The sequence below is a fragment of the Gekko japonicus genome, unplaced genomic scaffold, assembly GCF_001447785.1.
Source record: "Gekko japonicus isolate JY-2015 unplaced genomic scaffold, Gekko_japonicus_V1.1 scaffold2749, whole genome shotgun sequence".
Taxonomy (NCBI): Eukaryota; Metazoa; Chordata; class Lepidosauria; order Squamata; family Gekkonidae; genus Gekko; species Gekko japonicus.
This window is the reverse complement of record NW_015167620.1, coordinates 173,624-194,438: the sequence shown is the minus strand read 5'-3', so window position 1 is coordinate 194,438 and position 20,815 is coordinate 173,624. Positions and strand designations below refer to the sequence as shown.

At 41.5% G+C, this 20,815-nt stretch overlaps 1 protein-coding gene across 1 annotated transcript in view; it reads left to right on the top strand.

The window, feature by feature from the left end:
* Nucleotides 1-1,849: 1,849 nt before the first annotated feature.
* MARCH1 (membrane associated ring-CH-type finger 1) overlaps nt 1,850-20,815 on the top strand; it is a 126,453-nt gene continuing 107,487 nt past the window's right edge. Inside the window, exon 1 of the mRNA XM_015414024.1 lies at nt 1,850-1,969. Coding sequence (XP_015269510.1) covers nt 1,868-1,969 — 102 coding nt within the window. The 5' untranslated portion in view covers nt 1,850-1,867. The remainder of the gene's footprint in view (nt 1,970-20,815) is intronic.

Genomic DNA, 20,815 nt, shown 5'->3' with positions numbered 1-20,815 from the left:
AAAATGTTAGAGGGAAAGGCCAGTGAGGCCGCATATGCAAACAACCTCTGTGTTCCGAGGCAAAGGCGAATCAGGCCACATATGCAAATGACCTCTGTGTTCTGACTGGCTGTGGGGGGGGAGAGGAACAGCAAACTGTTTAGAATGTTGGAGGCAGGACTCAGCAAAGCAGCCAGTGGATAGGGAGACCCTCTGAATGACAGATCAGAGAGCGAACTGATTTTGGAGCGTGTTGGAATGTTCAAGGGAGTCCATCCAGACCAAAATAGAATTATATATACTGGAGGATGTGACTCTAAACAGTGCATTTTAACTGAGGAGTGCCAAGTATTGCTAGTTCAAATAATATGTGGTGAGGCAGATTGATGGGGCTGCAAACTTAAGTGTCAGCTACCCTGGTCATCATGTACTATCTTTTACTTAGAGCAGGGAAATGGAAGTGAACTGAAACTAGATTTCTGCAATTGCGCTTGCTTACTGTAACACTTTTAGAATATATTGTTACATATCCAAGCGACAAGGGAATTAATCTCCAGATTGTTTACAGTTTTAGATAATACATAATACTTTCAGCCATCTGAGAGCAATTTGAAATATGACTTATTTTCAGTTCATAATACATAGCTAATGCAATATTTAAAATTCTTTTGAATTGCATGCTTCAGTACTAAGAAGGAAATAAGATTGCCCATGCAATCCTATGGAGAGTTACTGTAGTGGAAAAAACATTGATTTCAGTAGGTTTAGTTTGGAATAAAACTGCATTGAACTGGACTGTTTCAAGGGAGCAGTGTTTCAGAAGAGTATGATTAGGATAGCAACAGATGTCTTTTTTATTTCAAGTATGTTTTTGAAGAAGTAGTTTACATATATTCTCAGGGCTCTTTTTGTAGAAAAAGCCCAGCAGGAACTCATTAGCATAATAGGCCACACCCAACACCAGAAACTCATTAGCATAATAGGCCACACCCCTACCAGCACAGCTCATTAGCACATTAGGACGCACCCCCATGTTACCAGAAGTGTGGTTATCCAGCCACACCCACCTTTTGCTTGTTTTTCTGTTTACCTTGTTTGTCTTCAAAACCCAGGACTTTTTTTGTAGCAGGAACTCCTTTGCATGTTAGGCCACGCACCCCTAATGTAGCCAATCCTAATGAGTTTCTGCTGTTGGGTGTGGCCTGTTATGCTAATGAGTTCCTGCTGGCCGTGGCCAACTTGGGAGCCAGCCGGAACTCCGTTCCTGTGCGTTCCTGCTCAAAAATAGCCCTGGATTCTTACAAGTACGACCATCTTCAATAGAACTAGTATATACCATGGAAATGTATTGTTTTATGTGTGGATTTTAAAGACTATTGAAATTTAGGAAAAAAAATTCTTGAAAGATGTTTTCCCAACATAACCTTTAATTACTAGATTGTAGTAATCTTATATAAGGCCCGTCATTAATTGATACTACACTTAAACAAGGCACACTGAATTTGGGGAAACATTGCATTGAATTGTTAGTGCATGTAACATGTTTTGTTATGGCTCTATATATTCCAGTTAACACCTCAATCCTAAATGTGTGGGGGTTTTAGCCAAAATAAACTAGTACTTGTTTCATTTTCTTAAGTATGCCATAAGCTGTTTTCCAAAGCACGTTTACTTGGGACTCGTTCTAGGAAATAATGTATTTAGGATTGATGCCCTTACCATTGATGTTTCCTATCAGTAGATACAGTTCAATTATTTATGCACAGGTCAAACGTGTCATCGCATGCACTGAGACATACTTGCAAGAAACTCAAAACATAATTGTTTCAGGGAATGTAAATTATTTTCAGAATTTCAGAAATTGAAAAGGGATAAGTGGAAGGAGAAAATGTTGGGCTGGTGCCAAGCGATAGCTCGTAATCCTCACAGACTCCCAAACAGCACAAGAACCCCCGAGGTCTCAGGTGATGCTTCACACATTTCTGCCTTGGTGAGTTGAAAGCTCTATTTCCTGATGATGGCATGTACTCTTCCAAAATCCTCGAAAGCTGCTAAACTCAACATGTATAAAACAATAGTGCTTGCACCTTTTTGTTTCTTAATCTGAATCCACTTTGGCTTTCTGCGCTTCTTTTGTGCTTCTTTTGAATTAACTGTTCGTTCAAGTTTTCCGGTTACTATTGCCCTTCATTTGCCCCCCTTTTTGTTTTTGTTTTTTGCATGCTGCGGCTGTTCAGATTACTTTTCCTGTTCTGTGCATGGAAAAATATATGACTGCACTCTTAACCTCTAAACAGAATATTTCCCTTCTAACAGCTTCAACAATACTGTCAAGGTAAAAATATCTTCTCTTACAAACATACATAACCTGGTTATTTTTACTGGTCCTTCATGCATTATATGAACAGTGGGGTCCTATTTAATAGTGGAGTTCTGTTTTGTCAGCTTGCCTGTGATATGAACAAAAACCTAAAAGGCGTTCTAAAAAGATGATTCTTTTTTACATCTTCAATATGGTAGATAGATAGTTGGGTTTCAGAGGCTAATTCTTTTGAAGAAAATAATTTAGATACATTTTTAGAGCAATGTTTTGTTTTAAAGGAATTAAGCAGATATAATCAAGAAACTGAATAAATTCTCCCTGCATTTTTTTGTCCCAGTAGTTGTCCCGGGAGCCAGCTGTGGTGTAGTGGTGAAGAGCAGCGGATTCTAATTTGGAGAAACGAGTTTGATTCCCCACTCCTCCACATAAAGCCAGCTGGGTGTCACAGCTCTCTCAGAGCTCTCTCAGCCCCACCTACCTCACAGAGTTTCTGTTGTCGGGAGAGGAAGGGAAGGTCATTGTAAGCCACTTTGAGTGAAGGGTGGGGTATAAATCCAACTCTTCTTCTTTTAAATAAAAAACGTAGTTAATTGTCTGTTCTTGACTCTGAAGTTCTCATAAACTTATTGACAATGAATTCTGGTATCTCCATACTCTTAGCAGGTGCACACAGTATGGGGGTGGAGTAGGAGGAGAGATTTGAAGGCCCAGGAAGAAACTTTGTTTGTCAACTTTTCCAATGGTGGGCATGCTATAAGCATATATAGCTCTTAAATCCAGGATGTATTTCTGCACTAGAAGGATGCTGAATCTTCACAAAGGGAGCATGCAGGATTTTCTTTGCTTCTCAACGTATATCTTCTGTTGTCCTTTTGACCTGAGGTGGCTGACCTTTTCATTTCTCCCTCAAACCACTATGGGACATTTATTGACAGACTGCCTTACTTTGCATGAAGGAAAACAAAGATAAGGAGGAGGAAGGGCAGAAACTGCACTAAAGCCTCAGAGAATAATGGAAAGTTTAATTGAGAACTTAGCTCTCTCTAACCAGATAACAAAATGAAGGTACATGCGCTAAGATAGCATAGGATCAGGGGTGATTTCCTGCGGGAGCGCACAGGAGCGTAGCTCCGGCAGTAAGGAGGCCAGGGGGCGGGCACATGCAACAAGCCCCACCCCCTGCTCCCAGCAGCCCCCAGTAGGACCATGAGGAGCAAGAAGCAGCCAGGTAAGTTGCAGAGGCCCCCCGGCCCGCCTTCAGGTACAAGCTCTCTCTCCTCTGCGACAGATTTGCACGTCCCCCCCCAATAGCTAGCAATCCGAAACAGCCCAGTGGAGCTTGAGCAGTGGGTGTTGCCTTCTGACACACTTCCGGTGATGCCAGGGTATGTGGCATATGCAAATGAGTTATGCTAATGAGTTATGCTAATGAGCTCCTGCACCTCTTTTTTTACGAAATGACCCCTGCATAGGATGCATCAGTTTACAGTTTTCTCTCAAGTATTAGATACATTTGGAGTTTTGCTTGTATAGGACTAAGATGTTCATAACTTTTAAATTTTGTAAATATGTCAAATATTGCAATTTTATAGGCTAAACATGTTGTAAGTGATGTGTTTTATGTTGTTAAAGCAGTAAAATTAGGTTAGATTTGATAAGATAGTAAATATAGCAAATATTTTGGTTTTGTCCAAAATTTCTGGGTTGGGTTGTTTTTTGTTGTTTTTTTGCCAAAGAGGAGGGGTCAACTTTCTTCTGAGGCTTCAAAATTTCCAGAATTTTATATCTCTAGATAGGAGTGGCAATTACCATGTGACCTGGCATTAGAGTATTCATATTCTTATCAATGATATTCTTTATCCCAGTACAATTATTAGAGAGCCCTACATTAATCTTGCACCTATTGTTTCTGCCAATCATCCCTAATTTTGATAATACAAACTGTTTTGGATCCAGCTAGCTTTTTCACTGAAAAGGGAGCACTCACTGGAGAAGACCCTGATGCTGGGAAAGATTGAAGGCCAACGAAGACGGGGACGGCAAAGGATGAGATGGTTAGACAGTGTCATAGATGCAACGAACATAAAATTAAGCAAACTTCAGAGGACGGCGGAAGACAGGAAGGCTGGTGATCTGGTCCATGGGGTTGTGAAGAGTCGGACTCGACTGTGCGACTGAACAAAAAAAAGTTCAATTCTCTTGGGTACTGTGGCCCCATTCAACATAGCTTCTGTGCAGTTGGATCTAATGATCTCCAGTGTAATTTTTTGTTGTTGTTTGATGGGATCCCTCCTTCCTTTTTCACCAGCAGAAAAGCTGGTATCTGAAGAAGTGTTTACACTTTAATACATGTGATGTATTTTAAAATTTAAAAAAAAATTAAAAAAACAAAAAAACAAAAAGAAGTGCTTGAAAACGAAAGCTTATACCATGAATAATATTTTGTTGGTCTTAAAGGTGTCACTGCACTCAAACATTGTTCTGGTTTTATCCAGCCCACTGATTGTGGGTTTATATTGTAATTAGCTGTAATCCTGAATCCCACATAGTATTGACTGTTTTGCATATGATTTCATGAGTTTATTCCAAACAGTCAATTCCAGCTATGTTCTGCCTTGTTGATATAGCTGTTTCTGAAGAGTCCAGGAGGTTTTGCCTTTATACTGGCAGACAGCACTGCCTCTACCATAGGAGGACACTTGGCTAATGTTGGAAGATTCCAAGGGAAATCCTCCAACATTTTCAGGAATGATTTTATGGTTTTTAGGAATGATCTTATAATAGGGCCTACCACCATGGTGGGCATTATTATGGAGTTTCCAGAAAAATATGAATCAGAAAAATTTCCAGTTCTTAAATAAAGTGTAATCTGATGTGTTTCAAAATATTTATTAGGTGCCTTTTTTCTTTATGGAGCTTAAGGTGGCTTATAATATTAATAAAATACATAAAATAAGTTACATAAAAACATAAAACCAAAATTTTAAAATTACAGAAGTGGCCAGAATTTCTCCAACATAAAAGGGCTCAAGGACTTTTTCTTTCTTTTCAAAAACAGGCCTAATCACTGCTTCTTGGGCATGGGTGGTACAACCTCCAACCTCAAGAAGTGTTTACCAGTCCCCTTACCCACTCAGCCAGTCCCCCTCTGGCAACTTTTAGTAGCCAGGAAGGGCAAGGGTCGAGAGCACAGGTGGTCGGTCTCAGCTCTCCAGGGGACTTGTTCTTCACATCCTCTGGCTTTACAAACTGAAAGATATCCATATAAATTGTAGAAGCCAAAGGTACATCGTTTGAACATGCATCCATGACAGCGTCTAACCCAGAGCGGATCTGAGCAATTTTGTTTGCAAAGTAAATAGCAAATTGATCACAGTGGGCCATTGTCTGGTCAGAATCTAATTCCTTGAGCCTGTAATGTAAAAGCCCCCAATGACACCCCCATCCTCTTCCCTCCCTCAGTGGCAAGATTTCCCCTATTTTTCTTTCCATTTTGTGACTGAGCCACCCTAGTTGTCTGCTTTCTTCTTTCCTGAAGTATTCTAGCTGTCCCACCCTGTCATATTATACTATTTCGGCTGTTTGCTCAGCTCAGGAATCTGAGGGAAGGAATGGGAGCCCTCTTTAACTTATATGACTTAAATGGCATTTGAGAAGCTTTTATATTCTCAGTTAACAAAATATTTTATTCAACATAGAGGGGAAAGGTCAGGTGAAATAGGGGTAAAATTTCTGAGGTAAAATCAAAAGGCATATACTTCAGTTCTTATGTTTCAGGCTAATGAGAGTTTCTTAAGCTGTTCACAGTTACTTAAAATCTTTATGTTGAGAGGCTTTTGTTCCGAACACAACAGTACACTTTCTTTGAGTATTCTCCGACTCCTTTGGTTTCCAGAAGGCTGATGCACTCTTCCCAGTACCCAAACCCCTTCTCTTGAAACACCAATACTCATCTTGAGTTTTTAAATTGATTTTTAAGGTCTCCAAAGGCAGTTTCTAACCACAACAGACCAGAGATCTCTTCACTCTTCAGAGCTAACTCCCTGTTTGACTGGGTAGGGGAATTCTCCTCTCAGTAGACGATCTGTCCCCTTTCTTTGGCCCAAATGGGAGTCTTTGCCTACTTCCCAAACTTCCTTGCCATCTTTCCTCCCGTTCTCCTGTCTGTGTTAAATTGCTCTCAGTCAGGGCTGAATTCCGAAACTGTCAGTACCAAACTCTTCTCAGCTAGGCCTGAAAATCAGACTGCATCTCTCCTTAGCATCTACTTCAGAAGTCTTTCTCTGCTCAGCTGATGCTAACTAATCAGATCTCTTGGAGCAGCCTGTCACTTAAGGCTGTTTGGCTCTGTGAAGAATTAACCCTTCACAGTCCTTTATCTGTTTACATAATACTTCAGCTGGACAATTATGAGCAGATGCAATGGTGGTAGAGAGTTGGTGTCTTTTCACCATCTTCACAGTTCTAATATGGGCTGCATGCTGTGTTTGATCAGTTTCATTTGGAATTTTCTGCCAATGGTGCTCTATCCGTTATCCTTTTCATTTGATCTCAGTCAGTTCCCTGGTAAACCAGAGAGACTGCTGGGCAATGTGCAGGTGAAGAGGGTGCTGAGGAGCAAGTAATTGTGTCAATAGCCTGGGCCATCTCCCTATTCCAGAGAGTAGTCAGAGCCTTGTGAGAATCATCTATAGCTGAGGCAGGGAAATCCCCAAACACCAATTGGAAACCATCGGGATCCATCGGGCACCTTGTAGATGTATGAAATCATGAAAGACCTTCTCGTTAAAAAATCAAATAAAAAGAGTTGGGGGAAAAAAAGAAATCATGAAAGACCATTGTGACACTGCCTTACCATCTTCCTGGCCATGCCTGTTGTTGTACAGAGAAAACCGGGAGGGCACATCTGGGTCAGATTTCCACACCCACCCTCCTCCAATGAGGTCTCCATAATGCATGTCAGATCAGCCTAAACATCCAGGATTAAATCCTGAATGACTATTTTTTTCCCATTTACTGACCTGGCATTCAGTAGCACAATTTTAAAGTTAAGGGACCCAGCCTCAGCACAACTAGGTTGACTGAGAGGCAGACATGAAGAAAGAGTGGCCCACCTGTGGCCAGGCCTCCTTTTTCTGGGCTGGGCTGCATCCTGACATTGTATCTTCCTCTGCCCAGGACTTATAGGAATGATAGCCCTCTACTGGGGCACATACCCACCAGCTATCCCCCCAGTCATGAGACAACTGAAGACTAGCTTTCCCACTCCCCTAACCACATAACCAAGCTGTTTTGTCCTCCTGCCACCAGTTTCTACTGACAGGGTAACAGGCTCTTGTTTCCCTCCCCCAAAGTTGCTTCCCTAATTTAGTATATTTATTTTGACTGCTGTTTAGTAAACTAAATTAACTAAATAGTTCATGTTAAATGTATTGCTGAATAACAACAGATATTTGAACTGAAATTTTTGATTAGGGGAAAAATATATCAAGGGTTGGCTCCTGCCAGCTTTTTCAGTGAATCTCATGAAAGTCTCCTCCTTACCATTGCCCTCACCCTAATGACTTCTGCCCATGTCATTATCTACAGCAAAGCCTTTTTGGGTGGTCGAAGTAGACCCCTCCTTCACCCGTGGAAAATCTGGTTGGATCCAGTCTCAGGTATAATTTAAATGTAACATTCAAACAAATTAAAACCTTTATGTAGATTTTTATTCCAAGACAATATACTATGTACTTCTTTTTCTTAAGCAAAACCAAACAAAGAAAACCAACAAGTGGATATGAACACCTCACTTTATCAGTACGAAATAGATTTCAGATCACAATGGCAGGGGGCTTCTTAATTATTGAACTAATTAAAATTAGAGAGATGTTTGGGGTGTACAAATGCAAAATGTTGCAAGCAGTGAACAGCCTATATTTCAAAGAATGGTTTTAAAAGTATTGTAATTTAGCCATTTTGATCCAGATTTTTTTTAAACAGATCTGACAGATTATGCCCCTCACCAGGTGGCCTCTCTGTGCAAAATTTCAGCCTCATTGGACAGCATACCAGGATTTTATGAGGAATAGAACTCAAGTGTGATTGGTAGAATAGTATTATTTTCCTGTGGGGCTGAGCTAATGGAGCAGCTTCCAGTGCTTCATAAAAGTTATTTATATTTCTGTCATACTTGTTATTTATTGTTGTCTCAAATAGTTTATAATGGACATTTTAAGGAATGTAACAGACAATATTTGTAGTACCGGATATGCCGGAGGTGCATTACATTTGAGTATATTACATATATTTGTTTCTTTGCCTCCTCAGTACTTTTGTCTGGGACATTTTATTTATCTGTGAAGAAAGCCATTTTTTTCCCTAAGTGAAATTCTTAGCTGAACTCCTACGTTAAAGTGATAGAGAATTGCTGTTTCAGTCAAAACAAATGGGATGTCAGTTTTCACACTTTGCTTTCCTTTACCTCTAGAAATGTTTAACATTTTCAGTGTTTTACATGAGGCGGGCAATCAAGTCAAGCATTACTAAAGAGCTGTCAAGAAGAAACATAGGAACAGGGAATGGGAAAGAAAGGAACAGGCCTTCAGTTGCTAAAATACAGACCTGACATCAAAACAGAAGAGAAGTGAACAATTGTTTAAAATCTGGTTTCTTACCTAAGGCAAGTTGGTAGTGGGGCCAGTAGAGCTCAGCCTCTAGAAGAAGCAAAAGTTAGAATCTAGAAGTTCTGTAGCTGGAATCCACATTTGACAGGGAGACCTTTGCATCTGAGCTCTTGGGAAGTGGGGTTCTCATGCCCCCCCCCAGTCTCATTCTCCTTAAGAACATAAGAGATGCCAATGTTGGATCAGGCCAAAGGCCCATCCAGTCCAACACTCTGTGTCACACAGTGGCCAGAAATACCAGGTGCCATCAGGAGGTCCACCAGTAGGGCCAGGACATTAGAAGCCCTCCCACTGTTGACCCCCCCCAGCACCAAGAAGACAGAGCATCACTTGCCCCAGAGTCCCTATCTATACCTTGTGGCTAATAGCCACTGATGGACCTCTGCTCCATATGCTTATCTAATTCCCTTTTGAAGCCGTCCATGCTTGTAGCCGCCACCACCTCCTGTGGCAGTGAATTCCATGTGTTAATCACTCTTTGGGTGAAGAAGTACTTCCTTTTATCCATTCTAACCCGACCGCTCAGCAATTTCATGGAGTGCCCTCGAGTTCTTGTATTGTGAGAAAGGGGGGAAAGTATATCTCTCTCTACCTGCTCTTTCCCATGCATAATCTTTTAAACCTCAATCATGTCACCCCTCAGTCGTCATTTCTCCAAGCTAAAGAGCCCTAAGCGCTTTAACCTTTCCTCATAGGGAAAGTGTTCCAACCCTTTTATCATTTGAGTTGCCCTTTTCTGCACTTTTTCCAAAGCTATAATATCCTTTTTAAGGTGTGGTGACCAGAACTGCACACAGTATTCCAAATGAGGTCGCACCAGTGATTTATATAGGGGCATTATGATATTGGCTGATCTGTTTTCAATACCCTTCCTAATACCCTTTTTTATTGCAGTCGCACACTGTCTTGACATTTTAAGTGAGTTATCTACTACACCTCCAAGATCTCTCTCTTGTTCAGGCTCTGCCAGTTCAGACCCGATCAATGTGTATTTATATTTAGGATTTTTTACTCCAATGTGCATCACCTTGCACTTGGCCACTTTGAACTCCATTTGCCATGTTGACGCCCACTTGCCCATCCTTGACAGATCCCTTTGGAGTGCCTCACAATCCTCACCGGTTTTCACCACCCTGAACAACTTCGTATCATCCGCAAATTTAGCCACTTCACTGCTTACTCCCAACTCCAAATCATTAATGAACATCACTGCTTACCACCCTCCACTGAGAAAATTGCCCATTTATACTCACTCTCTGTTTTCTATTAATTAGCCAGTTTTCCTTCTCTACATTTGGCATGGGAGACATACACATGAAGCCTATAACAGACTGAATATGTGTCCTCTTGCCTTACAAATACCCTGGAACCTGTATGAAAATGAACTTGCCAACAGTGATATGTGTAGTATGTGTGAGGAGGGAAGGAAGCAGTGTTTAGGCCTATTGCTTCATAGCCTCTCTAGCTCCCCCCCCAAACATGTTAGTAATTGGGTATCCCACCTAGAATGGTAACTAGGGCCATTGTGAACTCACCCAAGAGGACTGACTTTTCTACAGAGATCATGAGTTACCAACTCCACCTTTATTTTGTTCTGTGATAAGGCTTCCTTTAAAATCATGATAGAGTCGTGTTGAAAAGCAAGCAACATTAATCCAGTTTGGAACTACTGCAGCTACCGCAATGATGGATGCTTAGCTCCTAATGGGACACCTTTTGACACATTCACAGTTACTGTTCCATTCTGTAGTTTCCTGATACACATTGCACACAAATCAAAATACTTGTTTTGATTTGCAAATCCTTAATCACATTTGGTACTACTTATCTTCAAAACTGCCTTCCTCATCTCTCTTTATAGCTTAGTTTAGATCAGTTGCATTCTACAAAGCTTCCCCCCCCCAAGTTATGAATATTAGGGCCATGGATGTGGCTTTTCCTTTACTTTAGAAGTTTCTGTCCCCAAATATGTCCCCAAGGTAGAGAGGGCCCAAAGGAGAGGTCAGTTCTGGCTCTGAAAAAAACCTGTGTCCAGTTGCTACTCACCTCACTTTTGCAGATACGGGCATAGAGAAAAGCACTTGGAAAGAGGATCTGAATTGGCATGCTGGTCAGTACAGGAGGAGGTGGTCTTTCAATTACCCCAGATTCAAGCCATTTAGGACTTTAAATGTAAGAGCCAATTCTTTTGTGACCAGAAACAAACAGGCAGCCTGTTCTGTCTATTCAGCAAAGGAATGATATGATCCCCATAACAAAATCTCTGTAAATACCCTAGTTGCTGCAGTTTGAACCATTAGAAGTTTCCAGTCAGTATAAAGCAGCCCATGTACAATTTAAAGCAGCACAATCTATCTTGAATGTAATCAGAGTATAGGTCACTACGGCCAAATCATAGTTTTTGATGAACAGCTGTAGCTGACGTATCAGTCAAAGCTGATAAAAGACGCTATGTACTATGGAGGAGAAGAGACTTGAGTCTTTGTTTGCAGTCCAGGATCCACCAGCACCAAAACTGAACCTGCTTCTTCTGAAGGCATGCAACTCAGGGAGGCCAACTCCTCAGTCCTCAAGTGGCTCTGTCACTGACCAACAGCACCTCACTGTCAGCTGTTTTGAATGTCAGTCAGCTCTTGAACTTTTAGCAGAGCAGCATCTGCACTCTGTAATGAAGGTTTAACGACCCTGTCCACTTCCTTCCCTCCGAGGCAAGATTTTCCCTCAATTTTTCTTTCTTTTTACTGACTGAGCCACCTAGTAATGTGTTTTTTTCTTTGCTGAAGAACGCTGGCTGTCCCATCCTGTCACAGTATGATATTTTGACTGTTGGCTCAGCCCAGGAACCTAATGGAAGGATCAGGAGCTTGCTTTAACTAAAACAACTTAAATGGCACTTGAGGCATTTTGGAAGCCAAAATTACAAAATGTTTTATTTAATAGAAGGGAAAGGTCAGGTGAAATCGAGGGCTGATATTTCTGAGGTAAAACCAGTACATACACAGACTTTAATTGTTATGTTTCGGGCTAATATAAGTTTCTTCAATTATTAACAGTTACTTAAATCTTTATGTTGAGAGGCTTTTCTTCCAGTGTTTTCCCAAACACACTCGTACACTTTCTTTGAGGATTCTCTGGCTCTTTTGGTTTCCATAAGGCTGGAATGCTCTTTCCAATACTCAACCCCCTTCTTGAAGACAGTTGCTTCTCTTCCCTGAAGGACCTCGGCAGCCCACCGAAGCCGCCAACTGGAACAACAGAAGTGAGTCTGGAGCCCTCACCAGATGGAGACAAATGCCTCTGCAGCGGGCCTGGCGGGTCCTGTTGTTAAAGAGCCGCATAATGAGCTGCTGCAGACTGGCCACGCAGCAAGGCCGGCGGCCATCTGTTTCTCCAATCACCAGCTCGAGTCGCATTGTCTGTTTCTCCAATCACCACCAGCTCGAGTCGCATTAGAATGCCACACTTCATCCATGCTTGGATCCTGCCTTTCCTTCCTCCTTCCAAGGGGCTCAGAGGCAGAGCCGCCCACACTCCCCCACTCTGCTTTGGGCCGTGCACCCGCTGCAGAGAGAGCTGAGCCGGGGATGCTGGCAGCCCCACTGCGCCCTTGCCCAGCAGTCTGCGAGAGGTCGGCAGGTCGCCCTCCTGCCCCAGCAGTGCATGGCCCTCTTTGGCACCCCCTTCCAAATGCACTAGGCCCGCCACGGTGCTCCATGCCCCATCCCCTCATGGCCGGCACCAGCTTGGCTCCTTTCACTCCTGCTGCTGCCACCACTTGGAAAGGGCAGTGGGGCCCCAGGAGGTGCACGCTCCCCGCCCCGGCTGGCATTTGCAGCCCGAGACCGCTGCCGCTTCACCCCTGGGGTGCTCCCCGCTATGTGGGCCCTCCTCCTTCTCGGGGCAGGCAGCTTAGGAAGGGTTGTCATGCTGAGCAGGGCAGTTCGTGTCGGTCTCCCCCTCCCAGCCTCTTCTTCCACTGCTGCTGCATGACAGAAAGCCACCAACTCGCTCAGAAGAGGCTGAGCCCAGCTGGAGGCGGCTCCGCAGGCATGCTGTGGCCGGGAGGATCCTGTGTGGTGTCCCCAGGTGCCTCCCGCCTCGCCCGTGGTAAGCGAGCCCAGCCCACACCCCAGGTTCCTGCGCCCCCTGCCCTACGATGGGAGAGAGGGATGGGAGAGCCAGCCACCCGGCAGCCTCCCCAAACAGACAGCCACCCACGGCTCAGTCTAGGGCTCATTGTATTGTTTTTACAATGGGGTTGGCTCCTAGTAGCCAAATAAAAGCAAAAAAAATTGTTTTATTTGGGGTCAACTGTACCAACTGTTTATCTGATCTGTATTTGGATTAAATAATACCTGAAAAATACCAGTAAAGTATTTTTGGGTATTTTTTTGGCTTGATTTATGCTGAATGTGCACTCCTAGTGAGTAGTTGATTCTTCTCAGCTAGGGCTGAAATCAGACTGAATTCTCCTCAGCATCCAGTTCAGAAATATTTTTCTGCTCAGCTGATGCTAACCAATCAGATCTCTTGGAACAACCTGTCACTCAAGGCTCCCTGGCTCTGTGAAGAATTAACCCTTCACAGCCATTTATCTGTTTACACAGCACTTCTAAGCTTTTAAAAGTGCAGTCTGTCACAGAAGGCCATGTCATTACATGTAAAAATAAATATTTTTGGTGCTGCACTAATTATTCTCTCATTTACATAAATGAGTGTGAAGAGTAATTATGTTAAGTAGGCTAGAGAACAAGCTTGTGATTCCTTCATGGTAGCTGATCCACAAAATGCCATGAAGGGGAAAAAAATCTTTTGAGAGCTAACAGAAGTTTTGTTCCAGTTTTGTGCAATTGTTTAACTATATGTATAACAGTATTGAATTTAACAGCTCAGTAATTCTCTAAAGAGAACAGACCCAAATGCTTTTTGAACCCAGCTCATCAGCTTCCCACATATCTTGCTATTCTCTCTGAATCCCATTTTCACAGTTTTGGCAGGTAAGAAAATAAGAATCCATATACACTGAACTGACAGACTGTTCCGGAAATCAAACTAAACAGTAGGTTTAATGTCAGTACACAGTTTGTCAATTTGGTTCTTTTTTTCTTTTCTGATATATGTGTCTGTGCAGTTAGGCATACTGTGTATGTATAAATGCATTTTGCTGCCTTCAGTACTACATTATTCAAGACAGCTACATGGTGGCCTTACATTTTAAAACACTATTGTTTACTGAATCTATCAAGAGGAATTTACATCTTGCCTTGTTGGCTTCTTCACTGTAGCACTTTCTACTTTTCAGGCTATAGTTACTAGCTTTCAGGTGGAGCCTGGCCATCTCTTGGAATTACAACTGATCTCTAGACTACAGAGATCAGTTCTGCTGGAAGAATTGGCAGGTTTGGAGGGTGGACTCATATCCTTGTTGGGTTCCTTGCCCTCCCTAAACTCCTCCATCCCCAGGCACTGCCCCAAATCTCCAGAAATTTTCTAAGCTGGTTTTGGCAACCCTGTTTCAAGCATTATTGGCGTGCTTTGCATGGATGAGGAAGTTCTCCCTTATTTATAATTTTTCCAAGTTTACATACAGGTTGTTTTTGTATTATTTTACATGTACTATTGTTCTAGTGGCTAAATGAAATGCCTAATCTACTTCTAGCAGGTTTGAAGCATTCTCTGATTAAGCTCTAGCAACCACTATGAGCAATGAGATAATACTGGGGCCACTAACTATCTTTCATTTCTGGGCAGCTAAGACATTTATTGTCTCTGTTCCTAAGATATCTATTTTCAGTAAGCTGAGTCAGAGACAAAGAGAAATGTCTACCTGGTTTATCTGATTTCATCACTAGAATAGAACAGTAGCATGTAAGAGAATAAAAATGATGAAGGAGAGTTTTAGCTCTATTTCTAAGTATGGAATAGGGTTGCCAGGTCTGGATTGGAAAATACCTGGAGAGTTTGGGGGTGGATTCAGGAGAGGGCGGGGTGTGGAGATGGGAGGGGGCTCAGCGTGGAACAATGCCAAAGTGAGAGATAATTGGATACCCTTTTATGACTGGGTGGAAAGAAACTTTGAAGACCACGAACAATGAATATAACCATAATAAACTTGGAGAAACTCTAACTTGAACTGCACAGAACTTCACTTTTTTCAGGAATCACATTAGAAGATTTTAGTGATCTGATCAAGCGTCACAAGCTTTAGTAAATATATAAATGAAAGAGATCTGGAAACAAAATTAAGACAGAAAATGTGTAACAGCTATTATATATACTTGATGGAACTTCCCTTAATGTCTTATCTCATCCCTTGTACCCTTCCTACCCTATTATGTGTTAAAACTAAATAAAAATTTATGAGAAGGAGCATGGAACAATGCCATAGAGTTCACTCTTCAAAGCAGCCATTCTCTCCAGGGGAGCTGAACTCTGTCAGCTGGATCTCAGTTGTAAAAGCAGGAGATCCCCAGGCCCCACCTGGAGGCCGGCAACCCTAGTATGGAAGTCTGTGAAGACCTCTCATTTTTATAGTGCCTGATATCAGATATTTTTACATAGAAAAGCACACAAAAAAGTGTTGATAGATCATAGATATCGTTTATAGAGACTGAATATGTTGAGATTTACATATTTGTATAAAATTCATGCTTCATTTTTAACCAAGGATATTTAGTTTAAAAAATCAGGTACTTTCATTTAGAAATAATTAATAAAAGCCATTTATTTTTCTTTGCCTCTTGCTGTTTGCCAATAACTACAGCAATCTATCTTATTACTGAAAAAATACTAGTGCGAGGGTCAGTTTAAGCAAATGTCCAGTCAAATGGACTGGAGAAGGGTACCTATAGACATGGGGCATACCTGCCTTGCTGTAAAGATTCCTTCAGTCTGACTGGTCTTACTATGCACTCTGAAGACTACTTCGATGGAGCAGTTAGGCACACTCACTCAAAGCCACAGTTTAGTAAACTGTACAGAACCATCAGCACAAATTATCTCTATAAGAAAATAATAAGGTAGGGATACAATATTCAGTGGCATATTAGAAAAGAAACATAACACTTCCTATTATCTTAGCAATGGAAGGTTCTGTAAATGAAAAAGAGAATGCAGGCACAGTATTGTAAAGGGGATTGCTTGAATTTTACTTCATCTGTAATTCCATCAGAGAGACTAGTCTTTGTAAAGAAATCTTGACCTATGTAGGAGTATTTTGCTTCAAATAGGAAGTCTTGGTGTGCGTGTGTCGGTAGGGGAGATATAATAGATATCCTCACTTAAGAATGTCTAATGTCAAGCCTTCCTGTTATTATGATGTTTACATAGATGTCAGTCTGATAGGTATTGTTTCTCAAACTATTTCATAATGTGTTTGATAAAATTCCCAGAGAGACATAGCCAGTCATAGCTGTAGGCTTTCCCCTAATATTGCAGAATGGCAACAGATCACAATCTTTCTTTTATTTGTGCAAATCAGTTCCAGAAAATTAGTAAGACCGGCAGGGCCAAACAATTAACCTGCCTGTTGGAAAAGGTGAAAAAGGTTATTTTAATCATAGTTTGCTGGAACCTTCTCTTACATTGTACATGCCTTTAATCTGAACAGATACATAGTCATCCAGTGTTCCTACACCAAAGTATAGTTTTGCTTTTCCAGTGATAATTTTCGCATATAAATCTATGCCACATTAGTCTAGCAAAGAGGGAACTTGTTTCAGTGTGCACACAGTCAGTCATTCAGAATATTTTAAGATTATAATCCAGACTACTAGTTAGTTGCTTGGACCCACCAGAACATTTTGCAGGCAGAAATCCTTCCACGTGTGGAAATGTTCTGATGGATCCAAGTTGCTAACGTGACTTTGTGACATCCCCCTTCCTGATACAGCACAAAATAGCCCTCTCAAAGGATCTAAGCAAGTGATTCGCAAGGACCAGTCATCTAGTTAAATGTATTATTGAGAAGCAGGCGGTTATAATTTAGCAGACTATGTGTTATTTAGTTATACAGTATATAATAGTATTCTGCATGCTGATTAATAATAATAATGATACGGTAGCATATGACAGCATGTAACAGAAATGCTACAAAGATTTATATTAAGAAAAATGGAGCTCTTCACTGGTCAGTAATAACCATTCTCCTAATTTTTAAATTGCCAGAGGAATTCAGGTGATTTTCAACTTTATAATGTCGCAGAGATAAAGCACTGAAGAAATAAATTGTAAACTGGAGCTGATTTGGCAAGCCATATGGTTGTTCGAATGGGTTGCTGTGAATTACATATGAGAACTTGGAAGCCTGCATGTGGCTTAGGGAGTCATTTTTGCCCATACTTGTCACAAAATAACTAAGAGAACCTGAAAGATGTTTAAGCTTTATTTGAAATACCCCTGCTGTTTCTCTTTACTGAGGAAATGTAAGCTGATTTGTTTTTTCAAATTTCTACGGTGTACAAAGTATAGTTCTTCCAGGAAGATCAATATAATTTCGAGAGATGGTCCCAAAGATCTTTTCCTGGTATCCCTGGGGGGTAGTTTCAGATATATTGGTTGCCCCCAGGTTTTGTTCTCAGTTGTATTGTGAGGGGCTTTCCTCCACCGCGTTTTTCTTCTATGGCTTTCTAATAGCTTAGATGTAATTACTAACATCTGGTCCCACTGATTTTTACATTTCCACTCCTTGGTTTTTACTTTGTTAACTATCAAGTTCCAGACATTCTGTTTAGAACTTGACTTTTATTACTCATTTAGCAGAGATGAGACAAACCTGAATGCAATTTGCTACCTGAGAACAAAGGATACCTGCCAACAGCATTGCAGGCAAATTGAGCCATGGTGAGGATACTGCCACAACTTCATGATTATTTTGGGATTTGAGGAAAGCCTAGATAAAACTTTTTAGGATAAAGGGGAAGACTTGTGAGGAGGATACTTTATTTATGGCTCTTTAAAATAATAATAATTTAAAATAATAATTTAAAAGACTGGGTTTTTTTAAAAAAAGTTCTTTTATCTGTACTTCAGAGTCCAAGTAGAATGATGATTTGCAGCAGAACCATGTCCAGTCTGTTTGAAACATTATATATGGTTTCTGTACAGAAGGTACTTCCATGCAAGGAAAAAGGCAGAACAGTGGATTGGATCCAAAGATTTGTGAGTGGAGCGCTGCTCATAGAGTAGATCAGTCTTGTCTTCTGTAGCCCTCCATCCATCCTGCCTCTCAAAAAGCTGTTTCTGAGGTTTGAGTGACTTTGGAGAATAATGTGGAGTATATTTGAGCTCAAAAGGGGAGTCTGTGGAAATTCTGCCTCTCCCCTTTATATGTGCAAAAGTGTCCTCTGCTGCAGTCTTTACTTTGGATCCATTGCAACATGCTGTTCAAGACTGGACCTATTTAGGCAGGGAGCTTTGAAGAGTAGATTTTGGGGTACTATTAAAGAGTCACAAACTGTGTCCTCTCATTGCCTGAGCATCTCAAAGAAAGAGAGCAATTTCCTGTTGCATGGAGATCTTATCTCTGGATCCCCTCCCACTTGACCCTGGTCAGCCTAGGTCAAGGTGGCTTTTCCTGTTGTCTCCAGGAATCTACTGCCTTAGCCTCTCTAGAATTTGACATCCCCCAACTCTCTGCTCCCTACCTGAAGAAGGGGGAAGAAGGAGAAAGCTTGACCATGCCGTTGTCTTTCCTGCCACATCTGTCAGCATTTGTAAGAAGGTGGGCTGAGGCACAATTGAATTGACTTCCCCTCCCCTTCCAGCCTGTTCTCTGTCCAGAGAGAAGGGGGGGAAATTAAAATGCCAAATGGAAGTTCGCTGCTTGCCCACCTCCCAGGAGAAAATGCATTTGGAAGTTGAGGAGGCATTTCGCCTAGAACCTGTAGCATGGATTGTGCCCTCCGGAACTGCCATTTCCCCGAGGGGAACTGATCAGTTGTAATTCTGAGATAGCGCCCGTTTGTTTATTTTATTTATTTATTTATTTATTTAATTCTATTTATACCCCGCCCTCCCTCCCAAAGCAGGCTCAGGGCGGCTTACATAAAAGTTAAGAGACATACAACTGCAATTCTAAAACAATCATAAGCCATCATAGACATCATAAAGTGCTAGTGACAATGGTACTAATAGTAGTAGTATTGCATATCAATGGCGGAAACGTATCATGATGGACTAGACATAGTGGGATACAGTCTGTGCTGATGTTCAGTTCATCTTACTCTATATTCAGTTCATCTTAATCTATATATGCCGGCGGGCACAGGCGGCTGGTGGTAGTTCGAAAGGAACAGGGCCTTATCACAATTCAGTTATTAGATGCAGCTCCTTATGAGGTACTTAGGACTGAGAGTGCTCTTTGAGAACTGTTCTTGAGAGAGCAGCTCTGAAATAACTTGGGACTAGCCCAAGGTCACACCAGCAGCTGCATATGGAGTTGGGAAATCAAACCCGGTTCTCCCAGATTAGCGTCTGTGCTCCTAACCACTACGCCAATCTGGCTCTGGATCATCCTAGAAGGACTTTTTTCATATTGTGAATATACAGTATACAGATGCAAGGAAGCTGCAACCTAGCTTCTTAGAGTGAACACCTGAAATATTTTCCATTGTATGAAAAGCATAATGTTTTGATGCATACCCAAAAGTTTAGTAATAAAACCATGATATAGGTGTTTTTCTGGCATGTGGAAAGTCCACTGTGATTCTCTGTTAATGGAATATGTTATAATCACAGAGAAAATCTTAGAAACAACCCTTTATAGCACTTCCCATGAGCTTTTTGAGCTGTCAGAAAATTGAAAATTCTGGGAAAGATTAATAAGAAATCGACAGTGAGGTATTCTATGAAATAAAATATAAATAGCAGCAATTCAGGTTCTGCTTTAGGGAGCAATTTTGGATGTGTTTTTGAAAAAAAGTATACTTACCTCCTTAGCTCATTATGTTTGACTTCAAATTAAATTTAGGTTTATGTGATCTTTCTGAGATGCCCCTATTGTGGAAAGGTTATTTAGATTGGTTCATCATGAGCACTATGGACTCACTTGTATCTCAGAACTCTCTGAGGATAATTAAACATGAGATCTTGATTATAGCTTCAGGAGGGTAGCCATGTCAGTCAGCAATAGAATAACAAGATTTGAGTCCAGTAGCACCTTAGAGATCAACAGGATTTTCAGGATATAATTTTTTGGAAGTCAAAAGCTGACAAATATGGTATCTGATGAAGGGGGCCAAGACTTTTGAAAGCTTTTACCCCAAAAGCTTATACCCCAGAAATCCTCTTGGTCTCTAAGGTTCTACTGGACTGAATCTTGATGTTTTTTCCTTCTTACAAGCCTGGTCATAGAATCATAGAGTTGGAAGGGGCCATACAGACCATCTAGTCCAACCCCCTGCCCAGTGTAGGACCAGCCTAAAGCATCTCTGACAAATATTCATCCAGCCTCTTCTTGAAAGAGCCAACCACCTCCCTAGCCAGCTGATTCCACCTTTGAACCACTCTGACCCTGAAAAAGTGTTTCCTAATATCCAGCAGATACATTTCTGCATGTAATTTAAACCCGTTGCTTCGGGTCCTATCCTCTGCTGCCAACTGGAACCGCTCCTTGCCCTCCTTCCAAATAACATCCTTTCAAATATTTAAAGAGAGCAATCATGTCCCCCCTCAATCTCCTCTTCTCCAAACTAAACATTCCCAAGGCCCTTAGCCTTTCCTCGTAGGGTTCAGTCTCCAGACCCCTGATCATCCTCATTGCTCTCTTCTGCACCCTCTCAATTTTGTCCACATCCTTTTTGAAGTGAGGCCTCCAGAACTGCACTCAGTGCTTGAGGTGCAGCCT